The 21,889-nt window shown below is 41.8% G+C and overlaps 1 protein-coding gene and 1 long non-coding RNA gene across 4 annotated transcripts in view; one reads left to right on the top strand and one right to left on the bottom strand.

Annotated features, from left to right (window-relative positions):
- The window catches only part of HEATR6 (HEAT repeat containing 6), a 36,024-nt gene extending 18,160 nt beyond the window's left edge, over positions 1–17,864 (top strand). For all 3 annotated transcript variants that reach the window (XM_055255931.2, XM_055255940.2, XM_055255935.2), the window contains 11 exons: positions 476–682; positions 1,053–1,152; positions 3,123–3,478; positions 4,290–4,412; positions 5,209–5,295; positions 9,960–10,094; positions 11,226–11,348; positions 12,529–12,653; positions 13,650–13,746; positions 14,841–15,045; positions 16,924–17,864. In XM_055255931.2, coding sequence (XP_055111906.2) covers positions 476–682; positions 1,053–1,152; positions 3,123–3,478; positions 4,290–4,412; positions 5,209–5,295; positions 9,960–10,094; positions 11,226–11,348; positions 12,529–12,653; positions 13,650–13,746; positions 14,841–15,045; positions 16,924–17,495 — 2,130 coding nt within the window. In that variant the 3' untranslated portion in view covers positions 17,496–17,864. The remainder of the gene's footprint in view (positions 1–475; positions 683–1,052; positions 1,153–3,122; positions 3,479–4,289; positions 4,413–5,208; positions 5,296–9,959; positions 10,095–11,225; positions 11,349–12,528; positions 12,654–13,649; positions 13,747–14,840; positions 15,046–16,923) is intronic.
- A 2,594-nt stretch (positions 17,865–20,458) lies between these two features.
- On the bottom strand, positions 20,459–21,409 carry LOC134735383 (uncharacterized). Its single transcript, XR_010118429.1, has 3 exons — positions 21,222–21,409; positions 20,926–21,071; positions 20,459–20,591 (listed from the first exon to the last, which is right to left on the bottom strand). It is a non-coding gene; the product is annotated as an uncharacterized lncRNA (long non-coding RNA).
- Positions 21,410–21,889: the final 480 nt, after the last annotated feature.

The raw sequence follows: 21,889 nt of genomic DNA, 5'->3' as shown, positions 1-21,889 counted from the left end.
GAATAAACCAGGCCTCTAATCCTTATTCTCATGCTTAGGATTTCAGATTTTTGTGTTACGGTGTAGCTTAGATTTATTTCTTACTGTAAAAAACCTAACAGCAATGTGTTTCTAGATTTTTTTTTAGCCAGGTGTGGTGGCACACACCTGTAGTCCTAACTACTTGGGAGGCTGACGTGGGAGGATTGCTTGAGCCCGGGAGTTTGAGGCTGCAGTGAGTTATGATTGCACCACTGCACTGCAGCCTAGGTGACAGAGCGAGACTGTGTCTCTAAAATAAAAATAAAATAAAGATTTTTTTTTTTAGGTCTGGGATGCAAGTGGCCTAGTTTTTAGGAACTAACAGATAATCTCATTGCCTTTATTCTTCCAATTAAAATGATTGTAGATACTTTGAACATTAAATATGTATAGGAAGAGGGGAATCTGACTCCTAATTTTCAACTAATCAGTGTGAATCATCCTGAAATTTCAGACACGTGCCTGTGCTCTGCAAGTTTTATCTGCCATCTTGGAAGGCTCAAAGCAGTTTCTTTCTGTTGCTGAAGATACCAGTGACCACAGAAGGGCTTTTACCCCCTTCTCCGTAATGATCGCTTCCAGCATTAGAGAGTTGCACAGATGTCTTTTGTTAGCTTTGGTGGCGGAGTCATCCTCACAGACCCTTACTCAGATAATTAAGGTAATGTACCAACTGTGGGTTCCCGAGGGGGCTTCTCTGTTTTAATTTTGTATACTATTTTACATAGCCCAAAAGTAACTTCACTTAAGAATATAACTAAGTAATAGTTTTTTAAAAATACCCTATTTGGAAGTCTGTACCTACTTGTCTGATCTTACCTATAATCTCTGTATGTCCTAATAAATGATTTGCTAAAAATACTTCTTTATCTTTAGTTGTACAAATGAGAATTCAAGTGTTATTTAAAAAAAAAAAAAGACTAATTTTTAGTTGTGTGAAAACTTTTCTTTTTTCATTAAATGCTGCAAAATTTGTTTCTATGCTGTGGCTTAATCAAGCCTTTTGATGAGTGACTTTTTGTGTTTTACAGTGCCTTGCAAATTTAGTATCAAATGCACCTTATAATCGTCTCAAACTCAGCCTGCTGACCAAAGTCTGGAACCAGATAAAGCCTTATATTCGCCACAAAGGTTTGTAGTGGCTTAAAACTGATGGCTTCTTTATATCAGTCAGATGCAGACTATTAGTAAAAATATATAGATACAGATATATGTATATATTCAAAGCATTTTTACAACTCTTGAGATCGCTGCTTCTTCTCAACTTTTCAGGGGTATAAGCTGTTGCAAGAATTGACCCCTCAAGTCCCAGTGGAAGTGAGCTAGAGAATTAATTGTAAAGTTTGCCTGCTTAATGCTCAGGGCAGTGACCCGGAATATCCCTTTAGAATTAACATTGAGCCAGGTGCAAGCAGCCCCCCTCAGGAGTATGGTAGTTTATATCCCTTACGCATAGGTAGAGGATGGATGGATGGTTAGATAGACAGACGGACAGATAGATATTATCTACTTTTTGGAAAGAAAAACTGGAATACAAAATTTAACTTCTTTAATGTTATTTCCTATGAAGTTCAGATAAAATCCCAGAACTTCAAATCTTTACTAACTGCAATCTTATTTCCTCCCACACATAATGTATGTGAGCTATAAACACTTGCCTTTTGTAGATTTGCTTTTCTTTTGTTTGCAAACTTTCAGATCAGACCACATTCTGATGAGTTCAGTTTTTTAGGCAGAATTGTAACAAGGAAGGAATAGTGGATGTTTTCTGTGACATAGTGGGAAGAGCATGGGACCCGAAGTCAATCCAAGGGTCTGGAGCCCACTCCGATTTTTGCCATCTCATGGCCATGGCCCTCTCTGAACCCTAATTTCTTCCTAACAGCAAGAATTATAACTACATCGTAAGATTTTTGTGAGGCTCAAATGAGATAATGAGGTGTAACTAAGTCCAGTTTACTACTTACACTAATGTGTGAAAAAGGGACCCAGAAAGGTAAGTCTTACCCTAAGGTTTCCCATCACATTCATGGCAGAAATAAGATGAAAACAACCCCTGCTCATTCCACTGTACCAACTTTTCATTATCTGCATCTTCAGCTGAGGAGAGTGCACCATGTCTCAAAGGTTCCTTTCAAGTATCTGACTTTATCCTCAAGTAACTTTTTTTCATTAAAATGTTCAAGCCCTGAAATTCTTAGGTATGAGCCTAACAAAATATGTATAAGATCTATACGAAGAAAACTGTGAAACTGATGAAATAAATCAAAGAACTAAATGAATGGACAGAGATTCCATGTTCATGGATAGGAAGGCTCAATATTGTAAAGATGTTACTTCTTCCCAACTTGATCTATAGATTCAGTGCAGTCTCAATCAAAATTCCAGCAGGTTATTTTGCAGGTATCAATGAACTGATTCTGAAATGTATATGGATATGCAAAAGACCCAGAATAGCCAACACAACATTGATAGAGAAGAACAAAACTGAAGGACTGGTATTCCCTGACTTCAAAATCTACTATAGAACTACAGTAATTAAGACAATGTGATATTGGCCAAGGAAGAGACAAACAGATCAATGAAACAGAATAGAGAGCCCAGAAATAGACCCACATAAATATAGTCAACTGATCTACAACAAAGGGGCAGATACTTTTCAACAATTGGTGCTGGAACAGCTGGACATCACATGCAAAAAAAAAAAATGAGTCTGGACACAGACCTTTTAGCTTTTTAAAAATATTTCTTGTTAAAATCCGGGGTTCATTCAAGGTACATGCATTGCATTTAGTTATTATGTCACTGTAGTCTTTTTAAATCTAGAGTCCCCCCACCCATCTTTTTTATATCAAACTGACTCAGGAAAGAATCTAACCCAATTGTCTTATAGAATGTGAACTCTAAACTCTGTCACCAAACTTTATGGTGTTAACTTATTCTCCTGTCCCATGTATTTCCAAACTGGAAATGAGGCCTAGAAGTTTGATTAGATTCAGGTTACACAAGGAACTACTAATTCTTAATTGCCTGCAGGGATAACTACCATCTTTACGGTAGCTGTTCCCATGGTGATAAGTTCTTACTGCTTCCTTTGACAGATGTTAATGTTCGTGTGTCAAGTCTCACACTCTTGGGAGCTATAGTGTCCACCCACGCACCTTTACCTGAAGTCCAGCTACTTCTGCAACAGCCATGTTCTTCTGGACTCAGTAATAGCAATTCAGCAACCCCTCACCTCAGCCCTCCTGATTGGTGGAAGAAAGCCCCTACAGGACCCTCTCTGGAAGAAACGTCAGTTAGCTCACCTAGGGGATCTTCAGAGCCCTGCTGGCTCATTCGACTCTGCATTTCCATTGTCGTACTGCCCAAGGAGGATTCCTGTTCAGGTAGCGATGCTGGCTCTGCAGCAGGAGGCAACTACGAACCATCCCCCATGCGACTGGAGGCCTTACAGGTAGGAGATTTCATTTCCTCATCTCTGAAATGGAAGTAACCATTCCTCCTTCAGAGTGACCGTGGGGAGCGAGCAGGTAAAACCAAGCCATGTGTCAATTGTGTTCGTGGGAGTTGTATTTTAGGTATGGGTGGTGTATTGTTTTTGTTGTTGTTTTGTTTCGGGGAGGTGTTCCTTGGTTGTAAAATAGCAGATTCATTCCTTTTTGTTCTTTGATTGCAAACTATTTTAGTCACTTCAGGTATTATATGACAGGTGGATGTAATAGATTGTAGAATAATTCTGAGTGAAATTGTACAGTTAATTTTTGATTTTTGCAACTTAAATGTTTAATTCTCTATAAGCTTCTCCTTGGTCTTGTACCTGCTTAGAGTAACAAAATAATTGTTCTTTCAAAGGAAGAAAACAATCCTAGATAAAAGAGTTTACTTTTTCTATACAAATGTGATCTGAGACTGGGCCTGGTCCTGGGGTCTGCTGCTAATTAACTGGGCAACATGAAACATGTCCTTTGATCTTGTCAAGCTTAGTTTCTTTAGCTGTAAAATTCAATTAATATCTACTTTAAAGAACAGTTCCAAGACTTAAATGAGATTATGTTAATGAAAAGCAATCATATACTAAAGCACCATAAAACTATGATACAGTTTATTGATGTTAGTCACGAAATAAAGATTATGGTTCTTAATTTCATTCAACAGATTTCAGCCCCTGTTAAATATAAGTGATTTCTGAAATATTATAACACTTTTCTGGATATTGCAGCCTTGCACTCAGGTCTTAGAGGGTTAATTCCATGCTGTCTTTGCAGGTATTGAGTCTTCTGGCAAGGGGCTACTTTTCAATGACTCAAGCCTACTTGATGGAGCTTGGAGAGGTGATTTGCAAGTGCATGGGGGAAGCAGATCCATCCATTCAGCTTCATGGAGCAAAGGTAATTTTCATCAAAACCACAATGCTTTTTCCTTCTCTTCACTTTATATCCTTCCTTTTCTTCACTTTGTATTCTTCTGCCACATGTCCTTCAATTCTGAGATTTCTTAAAGAGGTTTCAGGTAAGGAAGACATACATTCTTCTGTTTTCGGCTCTTACACGTAAACCCCACGAATTGATTCGGTAACAAATTAATAAGATATAGCTGTTGATTTCAGTCCTTGAAAGAATGCCTCTGTTAAGAGTGACTGAAAAAAGAAAGAAAATTAGTTGCAAATTATGTTTCCCCTTGATTTGAGGTGATCTCCGAACTCAAGTGAAGGTGTTACTAAAGTGAAGGTGTTACTAAAGTGAAGGTATTACTCAAGTGAAAGTGTTACTCAAGTGAAGGTGTTACTAAAGTGAAGGTGTTACTAAAGTGAAAGTGTTACTCAAGTGAAGGTGTTACTAAAGTGAAGCTGTTACTCAAGTGAAGGTGTTACTCAAGTGAAGGTGTTACTCAAGTGAAGGTGTTACTAAAGTGAAGGTGTTACTAAAGTGAAGGTGTTACTAAAGTGAAGGTGTTACTAAAGTGAAGGTATTACTCAAGTGAAAGTGTTACTCAAGTGAAGGTGTTACTAAAGTGAAGGTGTTACTAAAGTGAAGCTGTTACTAAAGTGAAGGTGTTACTCAAGTGAAAGTGTTACTAAAGTGAAGGTGTTACTCAAGTGAAGGTGTTACTAAAATGAAGGTGTTACTAAAGTGAAGCTGTTCGTTCGTTCTCATGCTCCACTTTGGTAATTCTTTTTCTTGGCAGCTTCTGGAAGAACTGGGCACAGGCTTAATACAGCAGCATAAACCGGACTCCACTGCAGCACCTGATCAGAGAGTGCCAGTCTTCTTGGTAAATAAATGTCAATTCATAGTTTTCTTTTATTAGTGCTTCAGTTGCTGTTTTATTTTGAAGCTCAGTGATAAATGGAGGGATGATACGGTTTCTTCCAGTGTCAAAAATTATGTTTTATAATCCAGGAAAACATGAAACTAGTATAAATAGGTTTTATTTTACATTTCAGTTTATTTGCAATTTAGTATGTGGTAGGCTTATGTATAACATATAACCAGCAATAGTAAAACTAATATTTCTTTTGCATAAAACCTAGTCTGGTTACTCAGCCTGCCCAAGACAGAAAGAGCCAGGGATTTTGTCTCCAAAGCCATGGGATCAAATTTAGGGAACATGATTGTATTAGTCCATTTTACGTTGCTATAAAGGAATACCCGAGGCTGGGCAATTTATAAAGAAAAGAGGTTTATCTGGCTCACAGTTCTGCAGGCTGTACAAAAAGCATGGTGCCAGCATCTACCTCTGATGAAGCCTCAGGAAGCTTTAAATCCTGGTGGAAGGCAAAGGGGGAGCAGACATGTCATATGGCAAGACAGTAAGTAAGAGGGAGATGCCAGGCTCTTTTAAACAACCAGCTCTTGTGTGAGCTCATAGAATGAGAGCTCACTCGTTACCACAAGGACAGCACCAAGCCATTCAAGAGGGATCCGCCCCCATGACCCAAACACTTCCTATTAGGCCCACTTCCAGTGTTGGAGGTCACATTTCAGCATGATGTTTGGAGGAGGCACACATCCAAACCATATCATTCTGCCCCTGGCCCCCACAAAACTCATGTTCCTCTCATTGCAAAATGCAGTCGTCTCTTCCCAGTAGTTCCCCAAAGTCTTAACTCTTTCCAGCATCACTCAAAAGTCCAAAATCTCAGCTGTGACTCAAGGCAAGTTCCTTCCACCTATAAGCCTGTAAGATCAAAAACAAGTTATTGATTTTTGAGATACAATGGTGCTACAGGCATTGGGTAAACAGTCCCATTCCAACAGGGAGAAATCAGCCAAAAGAAAGGGGCAACAAGCCCCACACAAATCCAAAACCCAGGACAGACATTAAACCTTAAAGCTCCAAAATAGTCCTTGACTCCATGTCCCGCATCCAGTGCACACCGGTGCAAGGGATGGGCCTCCAAGACTCCTGGCAGCCTTGCCCTTGTGGCTTTGCTGGGTGTAGGCCGTGTCCCATTCCCAGAGTTCCACTAGGCAGTGCTCAGTGGAGACTGTGTGTTGGGGCTCCAACCCCACATCTCTCTTTGGCACTGTCCTAGTAGAGGCTCTCAGTAGGGGCTCTGTCCCTGTGGCAGGCTTCTGCGTGGGCACCCAGGCTTAGGGAATCCTCTGAAATCTAGGTGGAAGCTCCCAAGCCTTCTTCACATTTGCATTCTGTGCATCTGCAGGCTTAACACCACATGGAAACTGCTAAGGCTTACAGCTTGTACCCACTAAGCAGAAAACCAAGCAGTATCTGGGGCCCTTTGAGCCAAGGCTGGGGATGCTGGGAGCAGTGTCCCAAGGCTGTGCAGGGCAGTGGGGCCCTGGGCCTGGCCCCCAAAACCACTTTCCTCCTAGGCCTCTGGGTGTGTGATGGGAGGGGTTGCCTCAGAGATTTCTAGAATGCCCTCCAGGCTGTTTTCCCGTAGTCTTGGCTATTAGCACCTGGCTCCCTTTGAGTCATGCTAATCTGTCTAGCAAGTAGTTGCTCTGAGCTTGGATTCCTTCTCTAGTACAGGGCCAGGGTGCAAATTTTCCACATTTTTATGCTCTGCTAACCTTTTAATGATAAGTTCCAACTTTAAGTCATTCCTTTGCTCCTACATCCGACTATAGGTTGTGAGAAGCTGCCACATCACCTGTTGAATGATGCTTAGAATTTCTTTCACCGGATACCCTAAGTCATTACTCTTAAGTTCAACCTTATGCAAATCCCTGGGACATGTGCATAATGCAGCCAAGTTGTTTGCTAAGGTGTAACAAAGGTGACCTTTCCTCCAGTTCTCCAAACTTTTTAATTTCTATCTGAGACCTCCTCAGCCTGGCTTTCACTCTCCATATTTCTATCAGCATTTTGGTCACAACCATTTAATCAGTCTCTAAGATGTTCCAAACTTTCCTTTGTCTTCCTATCTTTGGAGCCTTCCAGACTGTTTCAACCTCTGCCCAGTACCAAGTTCCAAAGCTGCTTCCACATTTTTAGGTATCTTTATAACAACACCCCATTCCTTGGCACCAATTTTCTGTATTAGTCTCTTTGCTGCTGCTGTAAAGAAATACCTCAGACTGGACAATTTATTTTTCAAAGAGGTTTGTCTGGCTCACAGTTCTGCAGGTTATACAAGAAGCATAGTGCCAGCATCTACTTCTGGTGAGGCCTCCAGAAGCTTCCAGTCATGGTGGAAGGCGAAGAGGGAGTAGGCGTGTCACATGGCGAGAGAGGAAGGAAGAGAGAGATGCCAGACTCTTTTAAGCAACTAGCTCTCGTGTGAATAACAGAGTAAGAACTCACTTATTACCACAAGGATAGCACCAAGCCATTCAGTAGGGATCTGCGTGCATCACCCAAAAACCTTCCTCTAGGCCCACCTCCAACATTGGAGGTCACATGTCAACATGAGATTTGGAAGGGACACACATCCGAACCATATCAGCCACTTAATGGATACGTGGTTATAGGCATGGTTTCCTAGTTGTAAAAAGGAATAATAAACCATAACCCTTCAGTCACAAGGCTGTTGAAAAATCGAATGACACGTAAAGATGCTAACACATAGGAGGTAATTCCGTTACCCGCGTCCCCCCTGCCCCCCACCAGCCCCACCACAATTCTATTAAATTCCTGTGTTTTCAGGTTGTTTCTGCTACCCCCACACTGTACCAGTTCCAAAGATGGATGAAGGGCATGTGACCACACCAAGAAAGGCTTCTACTTAGTGCCAAAAGCAAAATCAGCTCAGTGTTGGTGGTCTTTGCTCCCTCTGCCCTTCACATGCTGCCTATTCTTTTCCCTTCACAATTTCTGTCATCCTTGCAGTGAATTAAAGATTCTAACCCTAGTCCCTGCCTTAGACTGCCACTAAAGCTTTCATATAACATGTGCAGGGAAGTGAGTTGAGCTTTGTTATCAGACAGAACTCAGTTTGAATTCAAACTTCTCCCTTTGCTAGATAAATGACTTTGGGCAAGCTTCTTAACTGTTCACACTCAGGTATTGTTCGTCTGTGGAAAAAAAAAGACGTGTTTTCTATATTGCTTGTCTATTAGTGAGTAACAAACATTTAGCAGCTTAAAGCAATGTACATTTATTTTCTCACAGTTTCTGTGAGTCAGGAATTAGGACTGGCTTGGCTGAGTGATTCTGGCTTAGTTCTTCCATGAGGTTGGGATCAAGATGCCCCCAGGGTTGCAGTCAACTGACGGGTTGCAAGACCTGATGGGGTTGGAGGATCCTCTTCCAGGGTGGCTCACCCATAGACCTAGCAAATTAGTGTTGGCTGCTGGCAGGAGGCCTCAACTCATTTCCTCCCCGTGAGGACGTCTCCAGAGGGCCGCTTGAGTATCCTCTTGACAAGGCAGCCAGCTTCCTTCATAGCAAGTGATCCAAGGGAAAGAAAGCAAGACAGAGCTGTGGTGCTTTTTACGACCTAGCTTTGGAGGTTTCGTGCTGTCATTTCCACGACATCCTATTGGTTACACAGGTCAGCCTGTTCAGTATGGGAGGGACTACACAAGGGTGTAAATATTAGTAGGTGAGTGTAATCGTGTGCCATCCTGGAGACTGGCAACCACTTTTTGTCTACATTCTTCTGGAGTGGGGCAGGGAGGGCCCAGACTGGGTTTCCAGGAGCTGAAGTAGGAGAAAGACAGAACTGGTGTGTGAAATACACAGCAAAACCCAGGACTAGGTCCATGGGACAGAAACAAAACATACCAAAACCACAGAGGTTCACAAATGAATATGAAATCACAGGATATGTATAAAGCATGGAAAGGAAACTGTTGACATGGCTACTTTAGAGGCTGTGAAGTGAGGTAGTTCTTCAAAGTGCTGAAAACAGAACCTACTGCCCAATTTAAGAGTGTCCACTGTGTACCAGGCCCTGCGCTAGAAACCTTACACAGAGTATTACATTTTATTATCACACAGACTCTGCAAAGTAGTTGAAAAAGCCCTAGCCGAGTGTCAACTGATCTGGATTCTGGTTCACCCCTGCTGCTGATTAGCAAGTTGTATTGTCTCTTTGTGCCTCAGTTTCCTTGTGTGAAAAAGTAGGGATAATGCTACAGACCCCATTTATTTGTGCCAAAGAATAAAATGCGTTGATACATGTAAAATACTTAAAGCAGTGCCTGGCATGGCATGAGCTCTCTGAAGAACATTAGCTGCCGCTGCTGTTGCTGTTACTGTCGTCACCATCTTCAGCCTCCTCTTAGTTATTATCACTGTTGCTGCATAACTTTATCAGACCACAGTCTCCTAATCAATAGGAGTTGAATGAGAGGCTTAAACCAAAGTCCTTTCATCACTGTGGAAGAAGAACCAATGAAAACATTTACAGAAAGCTGCTACTTTAAGGGAAAATGTTTCACTAAGGCCATTTCTGGTAGGCTTAGCTCCGAGTTGGTTCCCCTATCATGTCTTGGGCTGCAGCTTTTCCTTTGCCTCCGTTCCAGGTGGTGATGTTCTGGACTATGATGCTGAACGGTCCTTTACCCAGAGCCCTGCAGAATTCGGAGCACCCAACTCTCCAGGCGAGCGCCTGTGATGCCCTGTCTTCCATCTTGCCAGAGGCCTTCAGCAATCTGCCGGTAATGTGAGGGTGTTTTCTCACCCTGAAATCATGGCTGGAGCACCAGAGCTAGAAATTGATGCTTTTGCATTTTGAACCAATATTCAGCATCATCTCTGATGAAAAGGTGCTAATTCTACTTGAGTTGGGGATGAGGGCACTGGGGAACAGCAAATAGGAAAACTTGAAGCCTTAATATATCAGGAAAGCTGTTTCCCCATATGCGTTAGAATGTAGGTGGTAGAGGCAAGGGTAGCAGAAACTTGGAAGGCAGAGAGATTTCAGGAAGATTTCATATCCAAAGTTTAAAAGGCCTGAGTTAAAGCCCAGCTCTTCGACTTGCTAGCTCTTTGACTCTTAACCTCTCTAAAACTTGGTATTATCATCAATAAGATGGCAGTCATGTGAAAAATAACAAGTATGGGAAAATACTTATATTTATTGTCCAACACATATGGTATTTGTCTTAGTCTGTTTGGGCTATTATAATCAAATACCATAAATTAAGTGTCTTCTAAACAACAGAAATGTATTTCTCATAGTTCTGGAGGCTGGAATTAAGATCAAGTCACTGACAGACTTGGTGCCTTGGGAGGGTTCGCTCTCTGGCTCACAGATGGCACCATGTGAACTGTGTCCTCAAGTGGTGGAAGGGGCAGGCAGCTTTCTGGGGCCTCAATCATAAGGGCACTAATCTCTTTCATGAGGGCTCTGTTCCCAAGACCTAATCTCCTCCCCAAAGCCCCACCTCCCATCACCCTGGGAGTGAAGATTTCAACATAGGAATTTGGGGGAGCATAAGCATTCACAATACTGCTATTGAGAATAGTAGTATTCAGCCTGCTTTTTTTCTTTAGTCCTCAGTGACATTTGCATCCATTCTTATTTACATAAATGAGCTTCTATAAAGAAGGCAACTTTAATAAAGGTTAAATGTGATGAGATGCTGTGTGTGTCTTGCATGAAGTGGGTGCTCAGATAATCATGGAATCTGAATTGAACCTGCTCTTTACCAGAGTAGCCTCAAGGTCGCAATTGTGTTCAACTCCTGAATATGGTCTCAGACACAGATATTTCACATCTTTTATGGAAGCCTTTGGCTCCTAGTTATTTCATTCTCATTTTTCCCTTGTCGACCTTCTCATTGCAGAATGACAGGCAGATCCTGTGCATCACAGTGCTGCTCGGGCTGAATGACAGCAAGAATCGCTTAGTGAAAGCTGCAACTTCACGGGCCCTGGGAGTCTATGTGCTTTTTCCCTGTCTCAGACAGGTCAGAGTGAGCCTATTTAGCTCTTCTGTGTCCCTTTTGTAGTCCATGACACCCCTATTTTGTGGATATAGAGCTCCTGCATTGGATGGTAAAGGAAACTAAATTGCTTTGTAATCTGATTTCTTTAATTGCTACTAAAATGTGGTCATGTGCCAGGCATGGTGGCTCATGCCTGTAATCCCAGCACTTTGGGAGGCCGAGGCGGGTGGATTGCTTGAGCTCAGGAGTTTGAGACCAGCCTGGGCAACTTGGCGAAACCCTGTCTCTACAAAAAATTTTAAAAATTAGCCAGTCATGGTGGTATGCACCTGTAGTCCCAGCTACTTGGGAGCCTGAGATGGGAGGCTCACTTGAGCCTGGGAGGTGAAGGTTGTAGTGAGCAGAGATCACACCACTGCACTCCAGCCTGGGTGGCAGAACCAGACACACACACACACACACACACACACCCCCACACCCACACACACACACACACTCTCTCTCTCCATATATATATATATAGTTATACATATAGTTTTATGTATATAACTACAAGCATTACTGTATATATACCATATATGTAAATGAACTAAGGCATATATATATATGGTATTTATTTATTTTTAATTTTTAATTACTTAGCACACTGCCTGGGACCTTAGGCACCCAATAAATGCTTAAATTAATGAATGATCTAATAAAAATGAAATGGGACATTACCAGGTGGTAGTCATCATTTAGAAAGCTGACATAGTTTTTACTAAGAAGGAAATAATGTCTTCTTTCCCTCTTACTTGTGACATTTATCTCACTGAGTGGTGTGTAGTACATAGGATGTGTTTTGGAAATGCATTTATTTTTCAGAACATTATTTCCTGAGATGGAAATCCACCAAGCACAGAATTCACAGATAACTGTCCCAGGCTATCTTATATATTCGATGTTCATAAGAGCAAAATCCGTAGGCTCCTCGGGTGTCCATGGCACATACCAAAATCATGGGAGCTTCCCCTGAGATTTTTTTGAGTGTCGAAATTGTAAAATACAAGAAGAACAGTAAATTGATTGAGTAGATGAATTTTTATTTCCAAGTAGAAATGTGCATGAAGGCTTGTAGCTTTATCTGAAAATAAGTTTGAGAATTTCAAAGGTAGCAGCATGACCTGCTAAAGTAACTGCAGTGTTTTGTTTTGTGTTATAGGATGTCATATTTGTTGCAGACGCAGCAAATGCAATATTGATGTCACTTGAAGACAAGTCTCTAAATGTTCGAGCCAAAGCAGCCTGGTCCCTGGGCAACCTGACAGACACTCTGATTATCAACATGTAGGTGACTGAGCTTGCTTTCCCCAGCTGACTTCTGAGAATGTCGTCGGTCCCTTCCATGAAAGTATCAGCAGTAGTTCCCGCATATTATGCCGTCTTCCTGCTTTGTTTTGTTTGATATTCCTTCAGAAAATAAAATTAATAAGCTGTTCTTAATATATATTAGGAATATATTAAGACATATATATAAGACATATATATGACATATATGCCATATATAAGACATATATGGCATATATGACATATATAAGACATATATCAGACATATATATTATATAAGACATTATATAAGACATATATGTAAGACATTATATATAAGACATATGTTAACACATATATAAGACAAAAAAATACTGTATGTCAATATAAGTAATATGTCCACATTATAGAAAACATAAAAGCAAAACCTTAGTAATGGTTACTGTACTTCTGCATTTAAAAAAAATTTCTTAAAGTAGTATATTCACAGGCTAAAAAAAGATCCAGATAGTACGAAGTAGCATTTAGTGTGAAGCCTTTCTTCTACCCTGACACCTTAGTTCCCCTCCCCAGAGGTAGCTGGTTATTCATGTGCAAGTGTCCTGCCTTTTGTCACTTCACCATATAAGCGACGTGTAAAATGTGTAAGCATTCTCTTTTATTGACTTGTTAGAAATCCTTATTTATGATTACATAATTATCACTGTGTGATGATTATTTAACCATTTTTCTATTACTGAACATTTGTTTTAGGCTTTAGGCTTGTAGGCTTTTATATTCAGTGAATATTTTTTGCATGCAATCTGCATTTTGAGACTTTTTTTTTTTGGAGACATTCCTATGTGGGGAACTATTGGGTCAAAAGATATATACTGTAAGTTTCTTGATATAATCTAAGCAGATTTGTTAAACTGTTTTCCTAAACTTTTATGCTTATACTAAGTGAATGTATTTCTATATGTATATATTTAAGTGTATTTACCTTTTAACATGTGTTGCCTGCTTTGGGTGGAACAGGGAAACACCAGACCCAAGTTTCCAGGAAGAGTTCTCTGGTCTCCTGCTCTTGAAAATGTTACAATCAGCTATAGAAGCATCCAAGGATAAAGACAAGGTAGACTCACAACAAAACCCAGTATCTCCCAAACAGATAGTTAATGTATTGTAGCTGCAGTGTGGTAGTTTAGTGTGGCTTGATGTTCCTCAGACTATCCCACCAAATGTACTCCTGTTCAAAGGAGACTGAGGGTGTGCTCAGGGTATAAACGGCCCATTCCACACATGTATGGTTTCTTTACTGTCTCCCGCCTCCGGAAAAATATCAGTACCCATTGTAATACTACATGACATATTCAGATTCCTTTTAAAATTAACTTTTTTTTATTTCCAAAAAAAAAAAAATTTTTAAGTAGAATTGACAAGTCAGAAAGATGAGTAGCTCTTGGCTTTGAATATTACCTGTTAAACTAATAAGTTTAAAAAGCACAGGTCTGGGCTTTAGGTCAGACATACATGGATTCAAGCCCTGGCTTGCCCTTTAGTAGCTGGGTGACTTTGGTATATTATGTAACTTCTCTGAAGGTCAGCTCCTCACCTGTAACATGGAAGTTATATACCTCACTGGATATGAAGATGCCCTATGTTAAAGCACCTAGCACAGTACCTGACCCATACCATGTGCTCACTTTAATACTACTTCTGAAAATCTGGTAATCACCCAGGAAGCCCTACCTCAGAGCAATTCAATCAGAAATTCTGAGGTTAGGGCCTGCGAATTGGTTTTAAAACAAAAGGAAAAATCTTCCCAAGTGATTCTGGTGGGCTGCAGAGGTTGAGACTCTAGTCTAGTAGAAAAGTATTGGACTGGAATTATTGAACCTAGCTTCTCGTCGTCTTGCTGTCAATCAGCCTTGTCCTGTTGTCCCCGGTCCTTATACTCCATCTCAGTAAAACAAGGAAGTTGGACCTCTCTGAGTTCCTGTCTAGCACTAAATAAAATAAGAAAATAAATAAATAATCAGAGAGAGGAGTTTTGTAGAACCTCACCTTTCTGATGGCTCAGGATGTTAACCAGACCAGACCTTGTGAGTTCCAAGGACTTGCTTTAAGAAGTCGAGGACCTCCTGGGTTTTTTAAAAGCTGAAATTAGACTTTTGGAAACATCTCTTTGGCCAAACAGATTTCTAAAGCATTTACATTTTTTTCTAGGTAAAAAGCAATGCAGTCCGGGCCCTTGGAAATTTGCTTCATTTTCTACAACCGTCTCATATAGAAAAACCCACATTTGCAGAAATCATTGAGGAGTCTATCCAGGCCCTAATTTCTACTGTACTAACAGAAGCTGCCATGAAAGTCCGATGGAATGCTTGTTATGCAATGGGAAATGTATTTAAAAATCCTGCCCTTCCTTTAGGTAAGAAAGTTTCCCTTCACTCCCTGGTGGAAAGCCTCTTGGGACAACACACACCAATCTACATTGTTGTTAAAGATGTTTGTCACATGTTATTTATCATAGTATTAGGAAAAACTGGAGACATCCTGAAAACAAGTTTAGGGGAACATTGAAATACATCATTACCTATACAATGGGATATATAATGGGATATTTTGTTGCCATTTAAAATTACTTAAAAGAATTTGATAATCTGGAAAAATACTTCTGATATTAAACAAATGAAAGCAGGTATTAAATAATTTCTACAGAATGATCTCAATAGATGGGTAGAAAAAAGACTGAAAGGAAATTGGACTAATTATTAACAGTGATTGCCTCTGGATGGGTAGGATTTTTTCTGTTTTCATTTTCTCAATTGTCTACAATAAGCATATATTGTTTTAATGGTCAAGAAAAAAGGAAGGAAAAAAACTGGAATGAGAGGGGATATAAACTGGAAATCCCCTATGAGCTGTGTACAGAAGTGGATGCCATTAATAAATGTAAGGAGGACATCTGTCTCTAAGTAGTGGCATGCCATGCACCTTGATATGTCATTCAGGACCAGTAGCTGCTTAGGTGTATGGATCGGAGCCTCCAGACCTCGCTCACTTTGAATGCCAGCGTTTGCTTTATTGCGTCTCTCTCTCTCAGAAGATCTGAGACCTAAGGATGTGTTCCTGGAGAGGAGAGCATGCATCAAGTGAGGGGAGTCTGGCTCTGCTCCCCTTTATTGCCCAGAGCGTCCAGGTCGACCAGTCAGCTGGGAGTATGTGAAGTAGCCTCCCGGCTTCTTCCATTGAGGAAGTCACCTAAGGGTGACCTTTTGGGTTGGAGCCCATTGAGGTGGATGTCCACCTTCTGGAGAGCCAAGAAGTCCCTGAAACCAGGGCACCTCAGTGGTGGTTGGCTCCTACCTGCCTCCCCGTATGGCCCTTGCCCTCAGCCTACTAGAGAGAGAAGTTTACCTGCATGACTTGGAGGGAAAGGGAAGCTCCAAAGAGGCAGGAAGTTTGAGAACTAGAAAGCATCCAGTAGCAGAGCTATCAAGAGCCACATAAGAAAAGGGAGCTAGAAACTGATAAAGGACTCTGACGGGTCGGATTGTGAGTGTCTTGTAGCTCTAGCAGTGGCCCATTGTCAATGGCAGTGGCATCCACCAAATGGAAAGGGCCTGCTTGCCTATCTTCGGAGGCAACAGAGAAGCCAGGAAGGGCTGGGAGAGTTAAGAGAAGCTGCATTCTACTCTGTCAGCCATCTTGAGTAAGGACACCCCAAAGTGGAGTGGGTAGCAGTAGCTCTGATAAGGAGGAAAGCAGGCTGATTTCCTAGGGCCTACAGGTATGGAGAAAAGATAGAAATCTGGGGATCTTTTTCTTGAAATTGTAAGTTTTCTTTATCTTTGCAATAAAATGCATGACTTGCTATGGCCAGAGCAGTGTCTGGATGCTGTTGCAGGTGAGCATGCAGCTCAGAAGTGCCCAACTGAGAGGATAGATGGGGTTGCAGTTCAGTCCACGCTCTGCCCACGAAGCCATACCCCCATGGGACAGAATCCTCCCAGAGAAGAAGCCTTTTTCTGAGTCACCAAAGGCCCTATATAGGGTAGCAGAGGCTCTAAGCGTGTGGCAGGCTGAGGGAGGGAAAGAGGGAGGTTTGGGGATTGGCATCTGGCCACTTACCTAGGATCGTACAGTCAGTCACCACCCTTGTCTTACAGGATGATTGTGAGAATGAAGTGAACACATAAAATGAGTGTCTTGAGCACTAGCGTTTAAGCTTCCTTCCGCCCCTCTCCCTCTCACCCCACCTAGTTCTAAGCCTGCATTTGTTTTAGTGACTGTGGATTCTTTCTAGGGACAGCCCCATGGACCTCCCAGGCCTACAATGCCCTGACATCAGTCGTGACATCATGCAAGAACTTCAAAGTGCGCATCAGATCTGCAGCTGCCCTTTCCATCCCGGGGAAGAGAGAGCAGTACGGGTCTGTTGACCAGTATGCTCGGATCTGGAACGCATTGGTCACTGCCTTACAGAAGAGCGAAGACACCACAGACTTTTTGGAATTCAAGTACTGTGCCAGCCTACGGACCCAAATCTGCCAGGCACTGATTCACCTCTTGAGCTTGGCCAGTGCCTCGGACCTCCCTTGTATCAAAGAAACCCTTGAACTGAATGGGAATATGGTCCAGTCCTATATCCTACAGTTTTTAAAATCAGGAGCAGAGGGAGATGACACTGGAGCACCCCACAGCCCACAGGAAAGAGACCAGATGGTCAGAATGGCCCTTAAGCACATAGGCAGCATCCAGGCACCGACTGGAGACACAGCCAGAAGGGCCATCATGGGCTTCTTAGAAGAGATCCTGGCCATTTGTTTTGACTCATCTGGATCACAAGGGGCACTCCCAGGGTTAACAAATCAGTGAAGATCCCACCATACTGTCTAGATGTCGAAGGTGGCAATAGGAAGACCTGAGCTTGAGCATAAGATCTGTGGGATTTCATCTTAGGGGCAGGAACAATCTGTTCACTATTTATTTAGAATGACTTAGCAGCCATTTAAATTTTCACAGAGGGCTCAACCACCTTTGGAGTGGCTCCATAGCACTGGCCATGGTCAGGGTTGTTGGAACATCTGAGCTGTGCATCCAGGAGCAGAGGAGTCAGGTTGTAATATGGGCCAAGCAGACGGGCTTTGAGGGCATTTAGTCTCAGAAAAAAGAAATGTAGAAGGATTTCGGAATTAGAATTTTGTATATTGTATCTGTAGTTTTGTAATAAACCAACAAAAAATAGTGTGTCTGCAATCTCTTGTTACCAAGTTGTATTTCTAGCAAGCTGCAGGCAGAGCTGCAGTTCAGCCAATTTGTCCTGGCCCTGCTGCACAGGACGCGAGGATGCTGACAGTTCCTCACAGTGGCACAGGACGCAAGGATGCTGACAGTTCCTCACAGCCGCACAGGATGCGAGGATGCTGACAGTTCCTCACAGCCGCACAGGATGCGAGGATGCTGACAGTTCCTCACAGCCGCACAGGATGCGAGGATGCTGACAGTTCCTCACAGCCGCACAGGATGCGAGGATGCTGACAGTTCCTCACAGCCGCACAGGATGCGAGGATGCTGACAGTTCCTCACAGCCGCACAGGACGCGAGGATGCTGACAGTGCCTCACAGCTGTGAGGAACTGCCGCTCCGAGCTTCTGGAGTGCCTGTGTTCCCCCGACCGCCTTCCCTGCCACACCTCCCCACAATCCAATAACCAGAGTTAACTCCCAGCAAGCAGGGCCCTCTAACCTAGGCTCCAACATCGACTTCTACCTAAATTTCCTAAATTAGAAATTAGATTTCTAATTTCTAATGATGCTCTTTAGGAGAATGTGATCCCACACACTAAATATATGGTGGTTTTGCCACCTTTTAATTTGTGCCTTTAAGAAAAGATCATTTGGCTAATTTAGTTGGTTACAAAGAGGGGTTTCCAATTATATTTTGATAATGCCCCAAAAGTTATGAAAGTAATTTCTACTGAATATATTTAAATTTTGCATTTCTCTATTGAGCACCAACGATTTATTGGAATTGATTTCAATTAGGAATTTAGGGATATATAAGAACCAATTAAAGTTGTCCATACTTATCTTTGATGTGGGACAGTTAAGAAGATACAAAAAATGGGTTTTGGTGATATTTTATCATGGTTATTTAGCTTAAAATACACGTGTAAAGGCACATGTCTTCCATTTTTCTCCTTTGCCTTTTAGCTGCTCTTTTCCTGTCTGACATGTTGGCTGCTCAGAAACTGCTCTCTGGGCAGTGATTGGGGAACAGGGTATTCAGGTTCACTAAAGGCTCAATTTTCCATTGATAGAATATCAGTGTCCACAGAATTAAGACTGCAAGCACAGCAAAGACACCCATATTGAATGTTCCCTTAAATTGCTTTTCTTTGGAGACAATTCTGAACATGAAGTGTTATAGAGGGCGCAGGAAACAGTGGAGCCCACCTGACCCTGTGATGAATCTTGGAACTTCCTTCTCTTGAATACATTCTTAGTAGTAGCTTATTGGCATTTTCAAAAAAGGAAAAAAAATATATGGCATAGATAGCTTATTACTGTGATTCTTTGAGTTTTCTCAGGTGAGTTTTTTGATAAAATATTTGTGAAGTGGCCTCATGGTTTCATTTGATGATTCACTCTTATCCTTTCCTTATCTTGAATAAAATCCCATTCATCTTCTTTTTAAAACTTTAGCTTCTGTAAAGGTTCCTAGATCCTGATGTGGATGTTAATGTTCACGTGCAGAAAAAGAACAAAGGCATAGCACCTCTAGAAATTTCAGAAGGCAGTGGTACTTGCTGTGTCCCAACAGTACGCTGATTCTCTTCTCTGCAGCATTGTGGGTGTACATACACCAGAGGACAGAAGCTCCTCAGATGCCTGAGCACGTGCCTCCATAAAGCTGCTGTGGGGAAAGGAAGCCACAGACAATAAAGACAACTTAAGCTGATGAAAATCAGCACACAGCCCCAGTGGTTCAGATTTCTAATGCAGAATGCCAGATTCTAAATTATCTTTTGACACTTAAACATTGGGAGGAAGAGTCATCCAGGCACAGATGGCTAGGGCACTTGTCCATTAGATTACAGCATTATTGGACATTGCTGATCTTACTCTTTGAACCTTTTCTGTGGTGAGTAAAAAAAAAAAAAATTCCTATCGCCTTCCAGAACTCAAGAAAAGCCTCTCTTCTGAGGTGGGGTGCCGTGGCTCATATCTGTAATCCCAATAGGCCAAGGCGGGAGGATGACTTGAGCCCTAGGAATTCTAGACCAACCTGGGCAATATAGCGAGACTTTGTCTCGACAAAAAAAAAAATTAAAAGTTAGCTGGGTGTGGTGGTGCGCACCTATAGTCCCAGCTACTCAGGAGGCTGAGGTGGAAGACTGCTTAAGCTCTGGAGGTCAAGGCTGCAGTGAGCTGTGATCACACCACTGCACTCCAGCCAGGGCAACAGAGTAAGACCTCTCTAAACAACAAAAAAGGAAACCTATAGAGCACCAATGCAAAGGTGTCCTCGATTTTGGTATTTGTGTATGAATACAGACCATGAGCAAAAACCTCACCATCTTTCCAGCATAAGAGCTAAGTAAATCAAATACTCTGGTTCATTCAGCCTTTGTTGCATTGATACAGTGCAGTGGTTAAGAGCTTGGGCTTAAATCCTGGCTGTGCAGCTTTCTACCTGTGAAAGTTGCTTAACCCCTCTGTGCCTTACTTTATTCATCTGTAAAATGGGGATAAAAGTGCCTACTTCATAAGGATGTTATAATGATTAAAATAGATTATACATAGAAAGTTCTTAAAACAGTTTCTGGCATTCAATAAATGTCAGGTATTTATTTCCTTGAATTTTCAGAGCAGCAGGCAGAAATACTGTCAACACATCATGAGCCTTTGTGATGGCAGTTAAACAGCTGGAATCTTGTAGGTCAGGTGCTAGCTGGCATGCCTTGGGAACCTGAATCAGAAAGATAAGCAGCAGTGAGGAAGAGGCGCTGCTGCAGGACCTCTCTATCCTACTAGGAACAGCCCTCTGTCTAGCCCCCACGGGTCCCTCCCAGGAAAGAGAAGGGACTAGAAGTGGGAGAGGCCATACACACTGAACAGGGGAGTATGAACCGCCTTCTTGGTTCTGCCTCATGACCCATTCCTGAGAGCCAGTCTTCAGAAATCACATCTCCAGCTTGCACACACTCAGGAATTACTCCTGGTTTTAAAGGACAACTCCTCTACTTAATGACTACACCCTTGGGCAATCGCTTGACCACTTATCTGTAAAGGGATACCAGTACCTCACAGAGTTGTTCAGGAGTAGCTCCTGGCTCAGATCCTGGCATAGAGAGAGGGGCTCAGTGACAGAGGTGCCTCTTGTTACACTTTTCTTGGGTCTTCTCCCGGGGCTAGAATTTCTCTGCTTCTACTCATTGGAGTAAGATTCCTAGAGTGGAATATTGGAGAATGTCTGTCTGGTTCTAGTATGCAACTTGAGTCCTCAAGCCTAGGCTGAAGGGATCCTCAGCTCCAGGAACATGGACATTATATTAGGGGTGGGGCCAAAGTCTTGGATAATGAGCACTCATTCAATTACCATTTCCATCCAACACGCCTGAGCACCACAACACCGTAGCCGGCAGCCGTGGCTCACTGGACTCATCGGGGAGGAACGCGGTGGTGGTGCAGGCTCTCTCCAGGCATACTGTGTGAAAAAGCCCCTCCTTGAGAATGATTGCTTTACAGTCTCCGCCATGACCAACCAGGATTTGCTGTAGGAATGCAGGAAAGTCCTATTAATAAAATGCAATCACATTAGTGGGTCAAATAAGAAAATACAAATGGTCATTTTTATGGATGCTGGAAGAGTGATGAAATGCAGTATCCTTTTCTGATCAAAATTATTTTTAAAAAAGAATTCAAAAAGATAATTCATTAGCATAATGAAATATACCTATCTTAATAGGGACTTCCCTAAAAGACTCAGAACCAAGACAAGCAAGAATGATATCACCAATATCACCTAATACTGTACAAGAATTAATGGCCAATGTGATTTGATAAACCAAAAATCAAAATTTTCAGTTTTTTTTTCAAAAAGAGGTTCCAAATTATCATTGTTTGCAGAAAACCAGTCTGAGTGATTGGATTCACAAATCCTTGTGTGCAGAAAACCAAGAAAGTAATAAAACCAAAATTCAGAAAGTAATTAAACCAATATTCAGAAAGTAATAAAACCAACAAAAGTTCTGTAAGGCAGCTGGT

Source organism: Symphalangus syndactylus, chromosome 20 (genome assembly GCF_028878055.3).
Source record: "Symphalangus syndactylus isolate Jambi chromosome 20, NHGRI_mSymSyn1-v2.1_pri, whole genome shotgun sequence".
NCBI classification, from domain to species: Eukaryota; Metazoa; Chordata; class Mammalia; order Primates; family Hylobatidae; genus Symphalangus; species Symphalangus syndactylus.
Note: the sequence above shows the minus strand (reverse complement) of the source record. Positions and strands in the feature narration are given on the sequence as shown.